The 19,545-nt window shown below is 40.5% G+C and overlaps 1 protein-coding gene across 1 annotated transcript in view; it reads right to left on the reverse strand.

Moving 5' to 3' along the window:
• Positions 1–17,084, reverse strand: part of ZNF789 (zinc finger protein 789) — a 48,409-nt gene extending 31,325 nt beyond the window's left edge. Inside the window, exons 1-4 of the mRNA XM_025986206.2 lie at positions 16,914–17,084; positions 16,361–16,458; positions 13,939–14,065; positions 5,336–6,543 (exon numbers count right to left, since the gene is read on the reverse strand). Of these exons, the coding sequence (XP_025841991.2) occupies positions 5,336–6,543; positions 13,939–14,065; positions 16,361–16,458; positions 16,914–16,947 (1,467 nt within the window). The 5' untranslated portion in view covers positions 16,948–17,084. The remainder of the gene's footprint in view (positions 1–5,335; positions 6,544–13,938; positions 14,066–16,360; positions 16,459–16,913) is intronic.
• Positions 17,085–19,545: the final 2,461 nt, after the last annotated feature.

Below are 19,545 nucleotides of genomic sequence, written 5' to 3' on the forward strand. Positions count from 1 at the left end.
TTATTCCTTTTTAAAAAATTTTTAAGATTCCTGTAAAATCCTTGACCTTATCCAAAAAACACAATATACATGATTTTCGTATGAACACTTGTACACAGCAAATATGTATACATGTAAAATATAGGCAATAATGTATAGTATATCATTCTCAAGAGGGACTAGACTCAGATTAAATAATTTAAGTAATTCACCATGGCTCTCAGTTCATTCCCATGACTCTGAACAATTTTTCATTTCTTCCTTGAAACTATGAATAAAGTTATCACCAATCACTTGTCTGGTTATCCGAATGAAGCATTTTATTTCTTTGCCAATGGTGGCACTCCCTTAAAATCACTCACATATTTTTATTAAAAGTTTATTTAGTGACCAAAACTAATAGATAATATCTTGCATTTATGGAGGATTTCTTTGTGGGCCAGGGAGTATTTCATGTGCTTTACATGAATTAATTTACAGATTCCACATAACAATCCTGTGAAGTAGGTGCTCTTCTTTTCCTCATCATACAGATGACAAAAGTGGGTCACAGGAAAATGTTTGCTGAATTGGGAGGAATGCCTGTATGCTGGTTTACATTTTGAGTGCGGGCTGTACTGTGACTTTGGGTTGAAACTGCAAGTTGGTCAAGTTGGTAGGTAAGAGGTGATAAAATGAAAATGAGTGTTCAAATCACTCACATGGGAAAATTTATACAGTCCCAGAAATCTTGCCATGGGCATAGACAGCACCACATGAAATCCCCAATCCAAGCAGGGAGAGGAAGATAAGCTTGGCAGCTGTAGTTGGATATTGGGTTTTGGGGCCTTGTCAGGAAATATATGGTTCCTTGGAGGGCCCCTGAGATGTAGCTTGCAGACCCCCAAATGGAAAATCCTGGAGTGAGATTGGGTAGCAAATGGTTTCCTTTGTCACAAAGACGAAGACCCAAATTGGCCAGTCACTCCAGGCTGTGATTCCGAATTTAAAAAGTGAAAGTGAAGTTTTAGAATTTCCTAAAATCTACCAGTAACTTTACAGTCTTTTAATGAATTTTTAAATAAATATGTCCACAAAGTCTTTGGTTTCCTTGGACATGATGAAAACCACTGAATCTTCTCCATTCTAGCTCTCCCACCTTCAGATGATCCCATATAATGTGTTTAGGGCAGGGATTAGGTGCAGGCAAGTGAGACATTCACCTTGGGTGCAGAACTTAAGAGAGCACCAAAAAATTCAGTAATCAAGAGAAATAATGTTTTAATACAATATTTTCTAAATCAAAATTAATGAAGGGGTGCCTGACTGGCTCAATCAGGAGAGCATGTGATTCTTGATCTCAGGGTGCGAGTATGGGCCCCATGTTGGGTGTAGAGATTACTTTAAAAATCTTTTTAAAAGGGGCACCAGGGTGGTGCACTCTGTTGAGTCACAGTCTCTTAGTTTTGGCTCAGGTTATGATGTCAGCATTGTGGGTCAAAGCCCCCTGTTGGGCTCCACGCAGAGTGGGCATGGAACTCTCTCTGCCCCTCTTCCCCTCAAATAAATAAATCTTTTTAAAAATTAATGCAAAAAAATCATGAAAAACAAAATATCGAAATTTTAAATAAGACAAGCTGTTGTTTGCTCATTTTATGGCCCAGGGCTATTGTGCACTGGGAAGTTATTTCCAATTAACTCATAGTTCCTGAGCCATGAAGTCATCACATCCTGCTTTGTACAGGTTGACAATGGTGTGCTTTGGACTATGTGTAGTCATTTTTTTAATTTTTATTTATTTTTTTAGGCAAACTCTACACCCAACAGGCTTGAACTTCCAATCCAGAGATCAAGAGTCACATGCTCTACTGACTGAGCCAGCCAGGTGCCCCTATAGTCATTAAAAAAAAAAAAAAAAAAAAAAAAAAAAAAAATATATATATATATATATATATATATATATATATATGTCGCTTTTTATTAACTTTCTAATCTGGTTCAAAACATGGGAAGATATTTTGACAAGTGTATATAGGGTCACATATGTTTCTTTTTGCCTCAGGACCCAATATGGCTTGGAATAGCCCTGGAAGGGTATTAAAATTTTTTAAAAATTTTTATTTATTTATGATAGTCACACACAGAGAGAGAGAGAGAGAGAGGCAGAGACATAGGCAGAGGGAGAAGCAGGCTCCATGCACCGGGAGCCCGACGTGGGATTCGATCCTGGGTCTCCAGGATCGCGCCCTGGGCCAAAGGCAGGCGCTAAACCACTGCGCCACCCAGGGATCCCCTCCATGTGCCCTTGAAGGGATACACACTCTGAAAATTGTTGTGTTCCATGTGCATTCTATAAAGTATTCTATGCCCCCCATTAGCTCAAGATGGTAGGCAGTGTGGTTCAGCTTTTCTGGATCTTTAATATTTTCTGTCTAGATGTTCTATCAACTTCTAAGTGTGGAACATTAAAATTTCATTTCTTAAAAGATTCATCATTTTAAGATTTACTTATTCAAAAGAAACACAGATTTTATTTATTTATTCATGAAAGAGAGGCAGAGACATAGGCAGATAAAGAAGCAGCCTCCCTGCAGAGAGCCAGATGTGGGACTCAATCCCAGGACCCCAGGATCAAACCTGAGCCAAAGGCAGATGCTCAACCACTAAGCCACTCAGGTGCCCCCATCCACTTATTTTAGATAGAGCTTGCAAGCACACATTAGTGGGGGGAGGGGCAGAGGGAGAGAATCCTCAGACTCCCTGCTGAGCACAGTGCCTGACACAGGGCTCAATCTCACAACCTCTGAGATCATGCAACTAGCATCTAATGTAAGGAAGTTAGAAGCTATCTCAAAAGTATGTGTGAAAGCATAAGGTCAGTGCGCTATACTTTACTCTGAGAAACATGTGTTACTAGAATGCAGCTTGCAACTAGATTATAAGAATTCCTAATCTTGATGAATTGACCATTTTATCATTATAGAATGTCCTTATGTATCTATGACACCCCGTTCTTGAATTCTATTTTATCTGATATTAATATATCCACTACAGCTTTTTCATGATTAGTGTTTTCACTATGAATCTATCTTTTGAACTTTCAACCTGTGTTTCTGTATTTAAAGTATGAGTCTTTTACATATAGTTGGGTCATGCTTCTTTATTCAGTCTCACAGTTTTATTTGGAGTGTCTCTTTTACATTTAATGTAATTATTTATATGGTTGAACTTAATTCTACCATTTTGCTACCTGTTTATGATTTGTCCCATCTGTGTCTTTTCCTCCTTTCCTGCTTTCTTTTGGGTTAAACATTTTTTAACATGTAATTTAATTCCTCTACTTGCATTATTTTTTAATGGATATTCTATAGGAATTATAATATCATCTATAATTTCTCATCATTTCCTTAGCATTATTATTCTTTGTCATATTACTTTTTTTTTAAGATTTTACTTATTTGACAGACAGAGAACAAGTAGGGGAGTGGGGCAGAGGGAGAGAATGAGAGAAGCAGACTCCTCAGTGAGCAAGAAGCCCTACTCAGGGTTCTATCACAGGACTCAGAGATCATGACCTGAGTCGAAGGTAGATGATTAACCAACTGAGCCATCCAGGCACCCACCCCTCTTTGTCATATTCAATGTAGAAACACTTTTTATTTACCTTTCTTCCACTTACATCCCTTCAAATTCAGTATTAATTAGTACACACAACTAAATTATATTCTAATTTCAGGAAATTGTGAGATAGCAACTATACAGTTGGAGTCAAAAGTTTAACTCTTTGATGTTCCCTCCCAGTCACTCTGTCTCCACTCCTGATTTCTGGTCTTCCTCTTGTTTCTTATTATTAATATTTGCCACCTTTGGGCCATGGGTAGCAAACACAATATACAATCCTCGTAAGCAGAAGTGGTTGAGAAAGCTGTAACTGAGCTTAAAGGAGCACATTAGCAAGGGTGAGGGCCAGAGCAGATACTAACAGAAGTTAGTATCAGGCAGCACAATTCACACCAAGTCAGAAAAAAAATTTTAAAGGTCCAAACAAAAGGATCCAAAGTCAGGTAAAAGAAAAGATGACATTATATAATTAGAAAGAGAAAGAAAAGACAGAAACAAGGACACCAAGAGCTCCTGAGAGCTGAGGTAGATTATTATTATCCTTTTAATTGCCTGTAGTGCTCCTACTTTATTGAGTTGATCCTTGTGCAGAAAGAGCCTAAATCAGTGGTTCCTAATTTTGGCTGCATATTGGAACCTGAGGAATTTTTAAATTCCTGATGTCGAGGCTGCACCCTAGTCCACATTTAATCTGAATCTCTGGTGCTGGGACCCAGATTTCCTTTTTCAAAGCTTCTCAGATTTCTGTGTACATCCAGGGTTAATAAACTCCAGTGTAAATGTTTGCAAATGAACAAGTGGTGTGTAGGGACAGAGAAAAGGAGGATTTCTTACACTTAGAATTTTTTTCTCTTTATTTCCCTAGAGAAACTTCCTGGTGATTTTCCTTTTTAGGATCCTGATCCTCCCCACCTGGCTTCAGGTTGAAACTACTATTTACAGAGCAATTAGCCTCTGGCAGCCCAGGTGGCTCAGCAGTTTAGCATGAAGTCCCACATCGGGTTCCCTGCATGGAGCCTGCTTCTCCCTCTGCCTGTGTCTCTGTCTCTGCCTCTCTCTCTCTCTCTCACTCTCTCTCTCTCTATGTCTCTCATGAATAAATATTTTTTAAAAAATAGAGAGCCTTAGCCTCGAGTACTGTTCAGTCTGCTCCTCTGATTAGTTTTTTTTTAAGATTTTATTTATTTATTCATGAGAGACACAGATAGAGGCAGAGACACAGGCAGAGGGAAAAGCAGCCTCCGTGCAGGGAGCCCGATGTGGGACTCGATCCTGGGACACCAGGATCACGCCCTGGGCCAAAGGCAGGTGCTCAACCGCTGAGTCACCCGGGCATCCCGTGTGATTAGTTTTTCTACTGATATCAGATGCTTAGCTCCTAAGGCTGTTTCTCTGACTAAACCAGACTTTCTCTTGTGTTTCTCTAGGATTTCTCTTCACTGCTTCAGCTTTCTGGGGTTTGTTACTGTACCTCTTGTCCTCTTCCCATACCTAATAACCTTTCAAGGAAGAGAGCTATCTTTTTGCATTACACAGCCTCATATGTTTTTGTAGTATACCTTGTAATTAGAACAGGTCTGAACAATCAGGAGAGAATACATAATTTTCACCCTTTCTTTTCTTTTTTCTTTTAAGTCAACGCTATGCCTGACATGGGGCTTGAACTCACAACCCACAGATCAAGAGTTGCATGCTCTACCGAGCCACCTGGGTTCCCAGAGACTACATAATTATTTTAATAATTTACTGCATTCTATTCATCATGAATTTCTTTATGTTGATGAAAGGCTAAATGCACCCTGAAGGTTTTCTCACATTTCTTACATTTGTAGGGTTTTTCTCCTGTATGGGTTTTCTGGTGTTGAATAAGAGATGAACTCTGGCTGAAAGCTCTGTCACAATCATTGCATTTATATGGTTTCTCTCCAGTATGAGTTCTCAGATGCTTTGTAAGAGATGAGCTCTGGCTGAAGGCCTTCTTGCATTCTTTACATTTGTAAGGTTTCTCACCAGTATGAATTCTCTGATGTCTTACAAGAGCTGAGCGATCACTGAAGGCTTTCCCACATTCATTACATTTGTAAGGTTTCTCCCCAGTATGGGTTCCTTGATGTTGAATAAGAGCTGAACAGTAGCTGAAAGCTTTCCCACATTCACTGCATTCATAGGGCTTTTCCCCTGTATGAATTCTCTGATGTTGAGTGAGGCCTGACCTGTCACTAAAGGCTTTCCCACATTCTGTACATCCATAAGGTTTTTCTCCAGTATGAACCCTCTGATGTTTAATAAGGGATGAAGTATCATTGAAAGCTTTTCCACATTCCTTGCATTTATAGGGTTTCTCTCCAGTGTGGATTCTGTGATGTTGAATTAGATATGTGCTTTGGTTGAAGGCCTTCCCACATTCATTGCATTCATAGGGCTTTTCTCCAGTATGAATGATATGATGTTGAATGAGGGCTGATCGATGACTGAAGGCCTTCCCACACTCGTTACACTCATAGGGTTTCTCTCCAGTGTGGATTCTCTGATGCTGAATAAGTGACGAGCTCCGGCTGAAGGCTTTCCCACACTCTTTACAAACATAAGGTTTCTCTCCAGTATGAATTCTCTGATGTAGGATAAAGGCTGAGTAGTAACTGAAGGACTTCCCACATTCATTGCACTTCCAAGGCTTTTTCACTGAGTAAATGTGATGTTTAATTGGGTTTGAGCTTTCTCCAGTTTGATTACAATTCTCCACAGAGTTTTTCTTGAGTTTAATTATGACTTGCCTTAAATCTTTCTTCTGATTTCCTCGCTGTCTTTCTAATGTGCCTTCACATTGCCAGGCTTCCATCAATCTGGAGTCCCAGGACTCATCCTTTTTAAGTCTCTCCATGATCAGCTCTCTTTCAGGTGACTCTTCTTCATAAAGTCCCTGCTTTGAAAAGGATTCTTTAGCTTCAGGTATAGATTCGGAATCTGAAATCAATAAAAAGTACAAGTCTTTGTGTGCCCTGGGGTGAGAGGAAAAAACTGCTGAGTTGACAAGAGGAAAAAAAAAACAATGCTTGTAAGTTTGTTTATTAGAATTTTTTCAGAAAGTGCCTCCTGGAAATGTCAGAGGAGGTTCCAGGGACTAATAGAGATGGGAGAATGGCTAGTACAAGGCACAGTAAGAGAACAATGAGAATGCTCTACCTAAAAGAATGGAAAACAGTGGACTAGTCAGGAAGGAAGATAAGCAGTGGGACTAAGAATAAATGTTAATAAAAAATATCTGAGGAAGGGTGAAAAGATGAAAACACAAGTTGAGATTGGGCAGTTTTTAAAAAGTACAAGACAAAAAAAATTACTTACAATAATCACCCAAAAATAGCCACTTTTTAAAATAGTTCCCATTGGTCTTTTTTTTTTTTTTTTTTTTTTTTTTTTTTTTTTTTTAAGAGACAGAGCAGGGTCAGCCGGTGGAAAGGCAGAGAGAGAGATAGAGATTTTTTTTAAGACTTTATTTATTCATGAGAGACACAGAGAGAAAGGCAGAAACATAGGCAGAGGGAGAAGCAGGCTCCATGCAGGGAGCCTGATGTGGGACTCAGTCCCGGGACTCGGGATCATGCCCTGAGCCAAAGGCAGACACTCAACCACTGAGCCACCTAGGCACCCCATCCAGTGGATTCTTTTCATTCCTTGTTTAGGTTGGCCTCTCAACAGCACTTGACAGTGGTGACCATGCATCCCTCCTAACAACATTCCCACCCCCATCTTTCCCCCAACTTTATTCAGATATAATTGGCAGATGTTCTTTCTTAACTTCTGTGATTCTAAGCTGTCCAGGTTTTACTCCTGCTATTTATTTAGAGCTTTTTCTGTTTCTTCTTAAATGTTGATGCTTCTTGGTATACAGTCTAGGCTCTCCTTTTTTGCCCCTCCCCATCCCCAACTACACTGTCTCCATTAAAGACTTCATCTAGTCCATGGTATTAGTTGCTTCTTTTAGAAAATTGAAATATATTTGACATAAAACACTGTATAAGTTTAAGGTACACAACATGTTAGTTTGATGTGTTTATATGCTGTAATATGATGCTGATGTATTGATAGCACCTCAATTATGTTACATAATTATTATTTCTATTTTTTATTTCTATTTTGTGATGGGAATAATTAAGATCTAGTCGTTAGCAAGTTTGATGATTATAATACAATATTGTTATCTGTGTTGACTCTACTGTGCATTAAATCTCTGGGATTTATTTGTTTACTAGTTGCAATTGCCTTCTATATATCAATGATTTCCAATTCTTATCTCCAGCTTAGTTCTGATCCCACACCCATATATCCAACTATTTACTTCTGTCCCCTACACCATATAATCCAATTATTTACTTAGTTATATATCCAACTAGCCAACTACATGTATCCACTTGGAAATCTCAAATTCAGTATATCCATACCTTAATTCATCTTATCCCTCAATCTGTGTATTTCCCAGCTTTCATCATCTATGATATGTCACCACCATCATTCTTATTAATAAAAAGACACTAACATAAGAATATGAACTCCACCACCAAAAGGTCTTTTTCTGATGGCAGGTAATTTTCTTTGGTTCACTGATATTTCTCAGGGCCTATCATAGTTCTGGTAAAGAACAAGTATATGCATGAAATAGATGTTGTATGGGGGTGCCTGGGTGGCTCAGTCAGTTAAGTGTCTGCCTTTGGCTCAGGTCATGATCTCAGGGTCCTGGGATTGAGCCCCACATCAGGCTCCCTGCCCAGTGGGGAATCTGCTTCCCCTCTCTCTTTGCCCCTCTCCTCCATTCATGCTCTCTCTCTCTCAAATAAATAAACACAATCTTTAAAAAGAAAAAAAAAAAGAAATAGATGTATGCACTGAGCTGGACGCAAATAATACAAGCAGTGAACAAATCTGGAGAGTAATAAGCCTTTCTTAAGATCCTTTTATCCCATTATAGAAACATACCAATATTTGATCAAAATATATCCTAATGCTGCCATAATTTTCAGAAGTTGAAAATCCCATGGTAACCTATAGTTTAATATATGCTATGAACTAGGGATGCCTGGGTGGCTCAGTGATTGAGTGTCTGCCTTTGGCTCAGGTCATGATCCCGGAGTCCTGGGATCAAGTCCCACATTGAGCTCCCCAATGGCAGCCTGCTTCTCCCTCAACTTGTTCTCTGCCTCTCTCTCTGTGTCTCTCATGAATAAATAAATAAAATCTTAAAATACATATATATATATATATATATATATATGCTATGAACTATAATATCAGGAAATATCAGTATCTAGTGTTTATTATGTGTAAGCTGTTTTAAAAAATTAAATATATGAATACATCTAATCCTCACAAAACTCCAAAAAGCTTTTCTAGCTTAAAGTCTGAAAACTGAGAATCATACTAAGCTTTTCCCTCTACACTACCAATCAAAACAAATAAATCACCAAGTTTTATGGATTATACTTCCCAAATCTCTCTCATTCATTCTGTATTTCCTCTCCCCATTATTACCACCCTAATTCAGTTACCATCCTCTTTCCCTAACCCAATGGAGCTAATTATATCCTTTCTCAATGCATCCTTCTCCAATCAAATCTGATTGTATAAACCATAGAGTAATCAATGGAACCAGACTCAATGATTACCCAGATATAAAGGAACTTGAAGTAACTATGATTAATATATAAAAGTCTCCAGTGGATCCCTGGGTGGCGCAGCGGTTTGGCACCTGCCTTTGGCCCAGGGCGCGATCCTGGAGACCCGGGATCGAATCCCACGTCTGGCTCCCGGTGCATGGAGCCTGCTTCTCCCTGCTCCTGTGTCTCCGCCTCTCTCTCTCTCTCTCTCTCTCTGTGGCTATCATAAAATGAATAAAAAAAAAATTTAAAAAAAAAAAAAAGTCTCCAGTGGAAAAGAAGGACAACATGCTTTAACGTTGAGGAATGTTAGCAAAGAGATACAAACTATAAAAGTCAAATGAAAATGCTAAAGATGAAAAACTGGTAATGGAGATTAATGTCTTTGATGAATGCATCAGTAAAGTCAACAAAGCTAAGAATCAGTAAACTTTCAAATAGGTCAAAATAAACTACCCAAACTAAAGCATAAAGAGCAAAAAAGAGTAAAAAACCTAACAAACCAGAAGAGACCATCTGAGAGCTGCGGGACAATATCTAATGCTCTAAATCCATGTAATTGGAATCCTGGAAGGAGAAGAGACAGAGGGAATGGGCAGAAACAGTACTTGATGAGTTAATGGCTGATAATATTCCACAACTAATGAAAGGCATCAAACCAAAAATCCAAGGAAGTTCAGAGAACCCTAAGCGGAATGAAACATGCACATGCATGTGCATACACCCCCCCCCACACACACACACCTCTAAATACATTGTATGCAAACTGTTGAAAACCAAGATAAAGAGGAAATCTTAAAAACAGCCATAGAGGGCAGCCCCCGTGGCATAGCGGTTTAGAGCCGCCTGCAGCCTGGGGTGTGATCCTGGAGATCAGGGATCGAGTCCCACGTCAGGCTCCCTGCATGGAGCCTGCTTCTCCCTCTGCCTGTGTCTCTGCCTCTCTCTCTCTCTCTCTCTCTCTCTCTGAATAAATAAATAAAATCTTAAAAAAAAAAAAAAAAAAAAAAAAACAGCCAGGGCAGCCCGGGTGGCTCAGCAGTTTAGCACCTGCCTTCAGCCTAGGGTGTGATCCTGGAGACCCGGGATTGAGTCCCATGTCAGGCTCCCTGCATGGAGCCTGCTTCTCCCTCTGCCTGTGTCCCTGCCTCTCTCTGAATAAGTAAATAAATTAAAAAAATCTTTAAAAAAAAAAAAAAACAGCCATAGAAAAAGAAACACTACAGAAGAGCAAAAATAAAAATTACACAAACTTTGTCACAAACTATGTAAGCCAGAAGACAATGAAGGGACACATTTAAATTGCTGAAAGAAAAAAAAAAAAACCCTGTCTCTAAGAATTCTATATTCAATGAAAATATAATTTCATTTTCAAAAGGGGTGCCTCACTGGCTCAGTCAGAAGAGCATGTGCCTCCTGATTTTGGAGTTGTGGGTTCAAGCCCCACACTGGGTGTTGAGATCACTTAAAAATAAAATGGAATGGAAAGGAAGGGAAAGGAAAGGGAAAGGGAAAAGGAAAGGAGGAAGGAAGAAAGATAGAAAGTTATTTTTTCAGCCAAGCAAAAGCTGAGAGAATTCATTACCAGTAGGTGTACACTATAAGAAATGTGCTTATAGGCAGAAGGTAATTTATATAAGTCAAGAACTTGGATATACACCAGGGGTCAGCACGTTATGGCCCATGGGGCAACCAAACTGACCCACCACAGGCCAAATCTGGCCACTCCCACTTTTTACAAATTGTTTATGGCTGCCTCTATGCTACAATAGCAAAGTTAAATAACTGCAAGAGAGTAAATGGCCCATCAAGCAAAAAATATTTACCATCTGGTCCTTTATAGAGAAGTTTGCCAACCCCTGATCTATATATAAAATGAATAGTGTTTGCAATAGCATAATGAAAATACCCAACCAAAAAACAGAAAAAGAAAAACGAACGAGGAAAAGATGGAACAAATAGAAAACAACTAGATATATGTGAGATTTAAATCCAACTGTACCAATAGTTAATTTAAATGTAAATGACCTAAACACAGCAATTGAAAACTCCAGAAATTGTTGGCATGTGTTTAAAAACCAGACCCAATTCTATGCTGTCCACAAGAAACTTACTTTAAGTAGGTTTTTAAAAATGGAAAAAATATACTATGCAAACAGGAAGCCAGAGTGGCTATGTTACTATTAGACAAAATAAGATTCCAAATAAGAAATATTATGAAGGTTAAAGAGGGACATTATAAAATGATAAAAGGATCAATTCACCAAGAAGATAATTTGTTACATGTATGCACCTAACAAAAGAGTTTCAGACACATTAAGCAAAATACATTAAGCAGAAACTGATAGAACTAAAACGAGAAATAGAAAATCCCACAATTATAATTGGACAATCCAACACTCCTCTGTCAATAATCAGTAGGAGCCAGTAAACAGGAAATTGGTAAGGATATAGAAGACCTGAACACTCTCAATCAACCTGACCTAATTAAATTTATTTTCAAATTCACATGGAAGATCCATCAAGACTATACTATGGGTAGGGACACCTGGGTGGCTCAGAGGTTGAGTATCTGCCTTTGGCTCAGAGCATGATCCTGGGGTCCAGGGATCGAGTCCTACGTTGAGCTCCCTGTAGGGAGCCTGCTCTTCCCTATGCCTATGTCTCTGCCTCCCTCTCTCTCTCTCTCTGTGTCTCCCATGAATAAATAGGTAAAATCTTAAAAAAAAAAAAAAAAGACTGTATTATGGGTAATAACAAATCTCAGAAATGTAAAAGAACTGAAATCATACAAAGTATCTTTGATAATACAGAACCAAACCACAAAATCGAAAACAAATTTATTAAAAAAAAAAAGAAAACAAATTTATTGAAAATCACCTAAAATTTGGAAATCTGTAAATAACCCATGAGTCAAAGAGGAAGTCACAAGCGAAAAGTGAAGTTATTTGAACCATGGAAATGAAAATACTATATATCAAAATTGTGGAATGCAACCAAAGCAGTCAGTCCTCACAAGGAAATTTATAGCATTAAATGTTCATATTAAAAGAGAAGAAAGGGGGGATCCCTGGGTGGCGCAGCAGTTTGGCACCTGCCTTTGGCCCAGGGCGTGATCCTGGAGACCCGGGATCGAATCCTACATCGGGCTCCCGGTGCATGGAGCCTGCTTCTCCCTCTGCCTGTGTCTCTGCCTCTCTCTCTCTCTGTGACTATCATAAATAAATAAAAATTTAAAAAAATAAAAAATAAAAAAAATAAAAGAGAAGAAAGATCTTATACCAGTGATAAGGCTTCTACCTTAAGAAATTAAAATAAGAGCAAATTAGATCTAAAGTTAGCAAAGGGGAAAAAATAAATTGTTAAACTCTTAGGAAGACTAATAAAATTAAAACAGAGAAGATACAGATTACCAATATCAGGAATGAAAGATGGTAAATCACTACGACAGCTCACTCAAGAAGAAACAGATCATCTGAATGGTCCTATATCTATCAAGGGACCTTCCAATAAAGCAAACTCAAGACCTAGAGAACTTGACTAGACTAAGCTTTTGATATATTTTTTTAAAGATTTATTTATTTATTCAGAGAGAGAGAGGCAGAGACACAGGCAGAGGGAGAAGCAGGCTCCACGCAGGAAGCCCAACGTGGGACTCAATCCCCGGGTCCCCAGGAACACACCCCGGGCTGCAGGAGGCGCCAAACCGCTGCGCCACTGGGGCTGCCCTAAGCTTTTGATATTATATCTAATAAAATGGTTCTTCTAGCTTTTATTTTTTATTTTATTTTATTAAGATTTCATTCATTTATTCATGAGAGACACAGAGAGAGAGAGAGAAAGGCAGAGACATAGGCAGAGGGAGAAGCAGGCTCCATGCAAGGAGCCTGATGTGGGACTCAATTGTGGATCCTGGGATCACAACCTGAGCCAAAGGCAGAGGCTCAACCACTGAGCCTCCCAGGCATCCATCCCTCTTCTAGGTTTTATACCTATATCTGTGATTCATTGAGAATATCTGTATATGGTGGGAGGTATGGATTTTCTTTTGGCATATATATATATATCCAGTTGTTCCAGTACCATTTGTTGAAAAGATTCTCCTTTTAACATTGAATTGATTTTGCATCTTTGTCAGAAATTTGTGTGGGTCTACTTCTGGGCCATCTGTTCTGTTCCATTGATTTACATCTATCCTTTCATCATACCACACTGTTTTGATTACTAGAGCTTTACAAATCTTTAAACCAATGTAATGGGGCACCTGGGTGGCTCAGTCAATTGGGTGTCTGCCTTCAGTTCAGATCCTAATCCTGGAGTCACAGAATCAAGCCCCAAGTCCGGCTTCCTGCTCAGTGGAAGGAGGAAGCTCCTCCTTCCCCCTGCTCATGCTCAGTCTACTCTCTCTAATAAATGAGTGAAATCTTAAATAATAATAATGATGATGATGATGATGATGATTTAAGGAAGTACACCGTAAAAAAAAAAATGAAACAGTGTAATGAAGCTGGCCTTTTTCAATACCAAAAACAGTGAACTTTTACTTGGCAAAAGAGAAAAGGAGCCAATTCTGAGCCCAGAATGATCAGGGATCTCCTAGGGGATTAGGGCCCTCTGGATCTTAAGCAAAACTATGGCATTTTAGACGCCCTTAGTTATAAAGAAGCTTATGTCCCAGTAAGCAGTTCGCATTAAAAATTAACTTCCTTACCCCAAAATACCAGGCTCCCACAATTCTCCACTTTCATATCCATGCCCATGTACCTTTGGGCAGAATTCAGCTGTTCTTCTTCCACCTGAGTTAAGTCCATTTCCTCATCCTTGACTGTCACCAATTCCTGGAAGAACAAGCACACTATTATAGGACTTAGGGAAGAGAACAATCTATAAGAAGAAGATTTTTTTTAATCTAAAGGTTAAGCCTTTATTTTATGGAACAGTCTACAACTTCTATGTTAAGGAAAATAATAATAGCTCACATTCATAATCTATCGTCTATGTTCCAAGTCCTTTGAACTACCTCTTGTAATGATAACTATATGAAGTAAGTACTCTTAACATTATTCACAGATATGCGGATCAGATCTGAGATTTGGACCCAGGCAGTCTGATTCCAAAGCTATACTCTTTCTTTTAAATGTAAAATAAAATATACTAGTTTCAAGTATACAACATGGTGATTTGACATCAAAGCTATACTCTTAACTGTATGTTTCTGTCTTTTACATATTACACTAAATAAATATAATGTAAACTAACCACTGAATGACAACCAAATGTTAATTACTAATTGTACTTAGTTGTAGATGGGATAAATCTCAGATATGTAATTTATACTGATTTCTAGAATATTCGGAGATTTTATAGAAACTGCTTGATATTGTGATTGCATACAGATAGCCATCCTGTTCTAACAGAGGCTACTTCTTTCTCTGTACTTAGGGCTATGACTTTTAGATTTATTTAGTTATCCTTTAGTAACTACAGTTGTTCTGAATGAATGGATTTATTGATTGTAAACTGAAAATGATCAACTGTTCTTCATACTCTGTTATATTGACAGTCATATCGGTGTATTTTGTTGATCATACTTAACTGGAGAATGCTTTGTGAGAAAACCAATAGAATATAGTAGTTGAGGGGCATCTGGATGGCACAGTCGATTAAGCATCCTGGTTTCAGCTCAGGTCATGATCTCAGAGCCCTGATCTGAGTCATGAGATCAAGCCTCACATTGGGATCCACACTCAGCATGGAGTCTCCTTAAGATTTTCTCTCTCCCTCTGCCCCTACCCCCACTATAGTGCCCTCTCTAAAACAAATAAATAAATCTTAAAAAAGAATATGTGGTTAAGAGGCATAGGATTTAGGATCAGACATACCTGGGTTCTGATTAGTGTTCAACTACCTTATGATTCTGAGGAAGTTACTGTTAGCCTCAGTTTTGGAGTTTATTTTCAAGTAATCTCTATACCCAATGTGGAACTCGAACTTAGAACCCCAAGATCAAGAGTCTCATGCTCCACTGACTGAACCAGCCAGGCACCCCTGTGAGCCTCAGTTTTACTATGAAATAGGCATCATCCCTACCTCACATGATTTTTTGTTTAAAATAAATGAAGTAACATTTGAAAAGTGGCTCTAAATGTTAGAGTTCCCCATAGCTCAGTCATTAGACATCTCTCTCCATCCATTCTCACATACCTATAAGCAATGTTATTGTGCCCATATTCTTTTTAAAAATCCTAAAACACACACACACACACACACACACACACACACACACACACACAAAACCCTCTTCAGACCTCTCCTTTAAAGTAGAACTCTCCAAAATACTTGTTGGTAGTCCCTGCCTCCAATTTCTCTCCTATTCTCTCCTGAATCCTTTCTAGTCAGGCTTTCGTTCCTGCCGTTCCATGAAATTGTTCTTGGAAGTCACCAATGATCTTCATATTTTTATTTTTTTTTTAATTTTTTTTTAAATTTATTTATGATAGTCACACAGAGAGAGAGAGAGGCAGAGACATAGGAAGAGGGAGAAGCAGGCTCCATGCACCGGGAGCCCGATGTGGGATTTGATCCCGGGTCTCCAGGATCGCGCCCTGGGCCAAAGGCAGGCGCCAAACCGCTGCACCACCCAGGGATCCGATCTTCATATTTTTAAATCCAACAATCAATTCTCAGGCCTCATCACACTTGACTTAGCAGCAGCATTTAACATACCTAATCGCTCCCTGCTTCTTGAAACTCTCCCATTGGTTACCAGGATGCCATACTTTCAACTTCTCCCTACCCCACTGGCCACATCTTATCAGTCTGTTTTGCTGGTTCCTCTTCATCTCCCTGACCACTAAGATTTGAAGAGCTATAGAGCTCAGTAATAAAATTTCAACTCTTCTCTATTCCCTCAGTGATCACAGTTTCACGGTTTATAATGCCACTCACACAGATTACTCCCAAATTCAATGCTCAAGCTGGAGCTCTCCCCAGACTTCCAAGTCTTCAAGGAAATATTACCTTGGTTCAGTTCTCTAGTTGGGATTGCTGTGGATCTCTAAAGAAAATGAAAAAAGGAAACAACACACCATGAAGACCTAGCTAAGATTTCAGAGGAGGGAACTCAAACTTGCCTGGAACTCTACAGGAAGAAGTCCAACAGTAGGTTCCATTTCTTCTGTGTTCTCTTTTTGGGGCAGAGAAGCATCCTCAGTAGTAATGGCTGGAAGGACTAGGGGGATAAAAAGCCACAAAGGAAGTAAACTCTATTCAATAGACAAAAGCTATCATAAACCAGCTAAATTATATACACAAGCCCCACTCAACCTAACTCAGAAAGGTAGGATGAGGATAAAGATGATAAAGTGAAAGCACACTGCCCAAAAAACTAAATTGTAGACCCACAATACATCAACCTTTTGGAATCATCTAACAAGGAGTAGAAAAGCATCACCTATCTTTTATCACAAAAGCAAGCAAGATGGAATAGCTCTCTTTTTCAGCTATTTCTTTTTTTTTTTTCTTTTTTTATTCATGAGAGACACAGAGAGAGAGAGAGAGAGGCAGAGACACAGGCAGAGGGAGAAGCAGGCTCTATGCAGGGAGCCTGACATGGGACTCGATCCCGAGTCTCCAGGATCAGGCCCTGGGCTGAAGGCAGGCTGCAGCTATTTCTATAATGCTTACCTTCTTCCTCCGCTTCAATGGTCAGATAATCCATGATGGGCTTCTCTTTTTTGTCCTCTTACAGCTATGACTTCTTCTTTAGTCAAGGTTTCAGATGAGAGATAAACACGGGTTTTTCAGCAATACATAATCTGCTTCTTTGTGTAAACCATTCAACTCTACTCTGAAGCTCTGGAGAGAGATTTTTGAGGTTAGGCTCGCCATCCTCTGGAAATGGTTCCTTCTCCCTGGAGCATCTCTCTCTCTCTCCTCCTAGGAGGCTTACTCCTATGCATTTAAGTCCTAGGGCCTCAAAAGTAATTCCTCTTTACTTGAAACCTTAATATTTAGGCTAAATTAGTCCCCACAGCTGAAGACCATTCTCTAGAGTACTGAGATCAGTCACTACATGCCATACCAGGACAAAACCAGAAAAGAAGCAGGGCAGTGAACTGTGAGCCTCACACCTAGTTCCAGCCTGTGCAGAAATTCCCAAGACCCTAAAGCACACAGCTGACCATAAGGTGGTCTGTGATTATGGCAGCAGTAACTACAAGCAGGGCTCTGACAATTGGTTCATCCTTATGATTCATGAAGACAGGCAGCTGGTAGATGGGGCCCTTATACAGCAGCTGATTCCCCACCTGCTCTTTTTTAAAGACCCTGAAAATGTACACACCCAGGATTCTCTTCCATGGTCAGAGTGAGAACAAAAGACTTCAGTAATTAGTAACAACTGACAGACAAGATGGGTTCCCTTCTGTCAAGGGAGAAAAAGTAAACTTTTAATCAGGCTGACTGACCACGAGGCACAAAACCAGTCAGTACAGCCTAAGGTGACAAGCTGGCACAAAGTCCAACAAAATTTGCAAAAAAAAAAAAAAAGATGCCTGCAGCACAACCTGTTGAATGGCTGCCACATCCTGAAACCGCTTTGTCACTCTGTACCTGAGCACCTGGTACCTGAGCACCTGATATTCGTGGTTTGGGACTTGAGCCCGACTAGTCCTTGTAAAGGGCATGGAATTTGTGGTTAGTGCCTATTTAACTCTGAGCCTAATCTTTCCTCTTTAGAGTGTACTATAGGTTTGCAGTCGAAGGTTGCATCTCCCAGGTTTGCAAACTTCCCGGGAACAAAGCTTTTCCCTGGCTCTGACCAAATCTTCGCATTCCAGGTGCGCGTGTGCGGTCAACCCTATGCATTGGCCCCAAAGAGAGAGAGAGAAAGTGAGTGTGTGTGTGTGTGTGTGTGTGTACTCAACCCTTTGTATTGGCCCCCAATACAGGCAGGCCCCAAAACTCTGATAAAGCAAAGCACAGAAGGGCAATGAGTAAGACACGGACCACATTTTTTTTGTGTGTCCCAGAAGTTAAGAACATTAAGGGATTTAGTAGACGGGCAGGTTGAAGGCCAAAACCCACGAAAGGTTCTCTAGCTCCCCGCACTCCGCACTCCCGCTCCCAGAATCCCCCGGTCGGCCACGCCTCCTTCAAGTTCCCGGACTCCATCTCCCAGCAGGCTTAGCGGCAAGCGTACTTCCGGGATGCCTAGCGTCTCAGAGCTGAACCCACAAACCCAGCGAGAGAGAAGGGGGAGCAGTTCGTAGAGCCCTGGAGAGTAGGCCCGGGTCGCGCAGACAGGGCCCAGCCCTCTTCCCGCCGCGGCCGGAACCTGAGAGCGTGGCCCGGGTTGCTGCGGGAGGCAGTGGAGCGGCACGCACGGATCGGCGGGGCGTGGAGACCCGCGCCTAGGGCCCAGCTTACGCTTACCTCTCTCTGGACACAGTGCGGACTCCGCTCCGGCCACAGGCAGGTCCCTGCGGGGCTGCGCTCTGGGAGAGACGGGAGGGGCGGACGGAGCCCCTTTCCGGGCCCGCGGAGCTGCGGGGAAACAAAAGGCTCGAGCCCGAGGCTCCGTCTGGAGTCGCATCTGCGCACTCGGAGGCGACCGCGCCGGGTCGGGGGTCTCGGCGGAAGGACTTCACTTCCCAGAGGGCTCGAGGACATCGGTGCCGTCCTGGGTGGCGTCTCCCGAGCCAGGGTAGAAAAGTGCAGGGCTTCTGTATCATCCTTTAGATGGAGATAATATCCCATCTGATAGGTCTCCTTTCTGAATAAAACGAGAAGTTGTCGTTTATAAGCTTCTGGAGCGGGTTAAGCGTCTGACGTCAGCTCAGGTCAGTATCTCAGGGTCCTGCTACTGAGCACCCCCATCAGGCTCCTGCTCAGCAGGAGTCCGCTTCCCCCTCTCCCCCAGTCCCTCCCCCTGCTCAGGCTCTGCCTCCCAAAAAAACTTTTAACAAAATTAAAAGGTCCAAATATTATCAGTGTCTGATTAATTGGTGGTGGTGTGTGAGTCTGTTACACAGTCTTAGTGTTGCTCAATCCTACAATAAAGCCCCAAATCTGTAAACCGAGTACTAGTGATTTTATTGAAAGCATTCTGGCTGATAAAACCATAGGCAGAAAAAAAAAAACAACAACAACAACACCATAGGCAGGGTTGAGAAGCTATTGTCCTAATTGACGAGATACAAAAAAAAAAAAAAAAAAAAAAACATGATATAGGAATGAGTTCAGGAGGAAAAGTTAGACGTAGGAAAGAGGCAAGGACAGAAATTGGCTTTGAAACAGAAAATTGTGCACACCCGGA

The sequence above is a fragment of the Vulpes vulpes genome, chromosome 3 (genome assembly GCF_048418805.1).
Source record: "Vulpes vulpes isolate BD-2025 chromosome 3, VulVul3, whole genome shotgun sequence".
NCBI lineage: Eukaryota > Metazoa > Chordata > Mammalia > Carnivora > Canidae > Vulpes > Vulpes vulpes.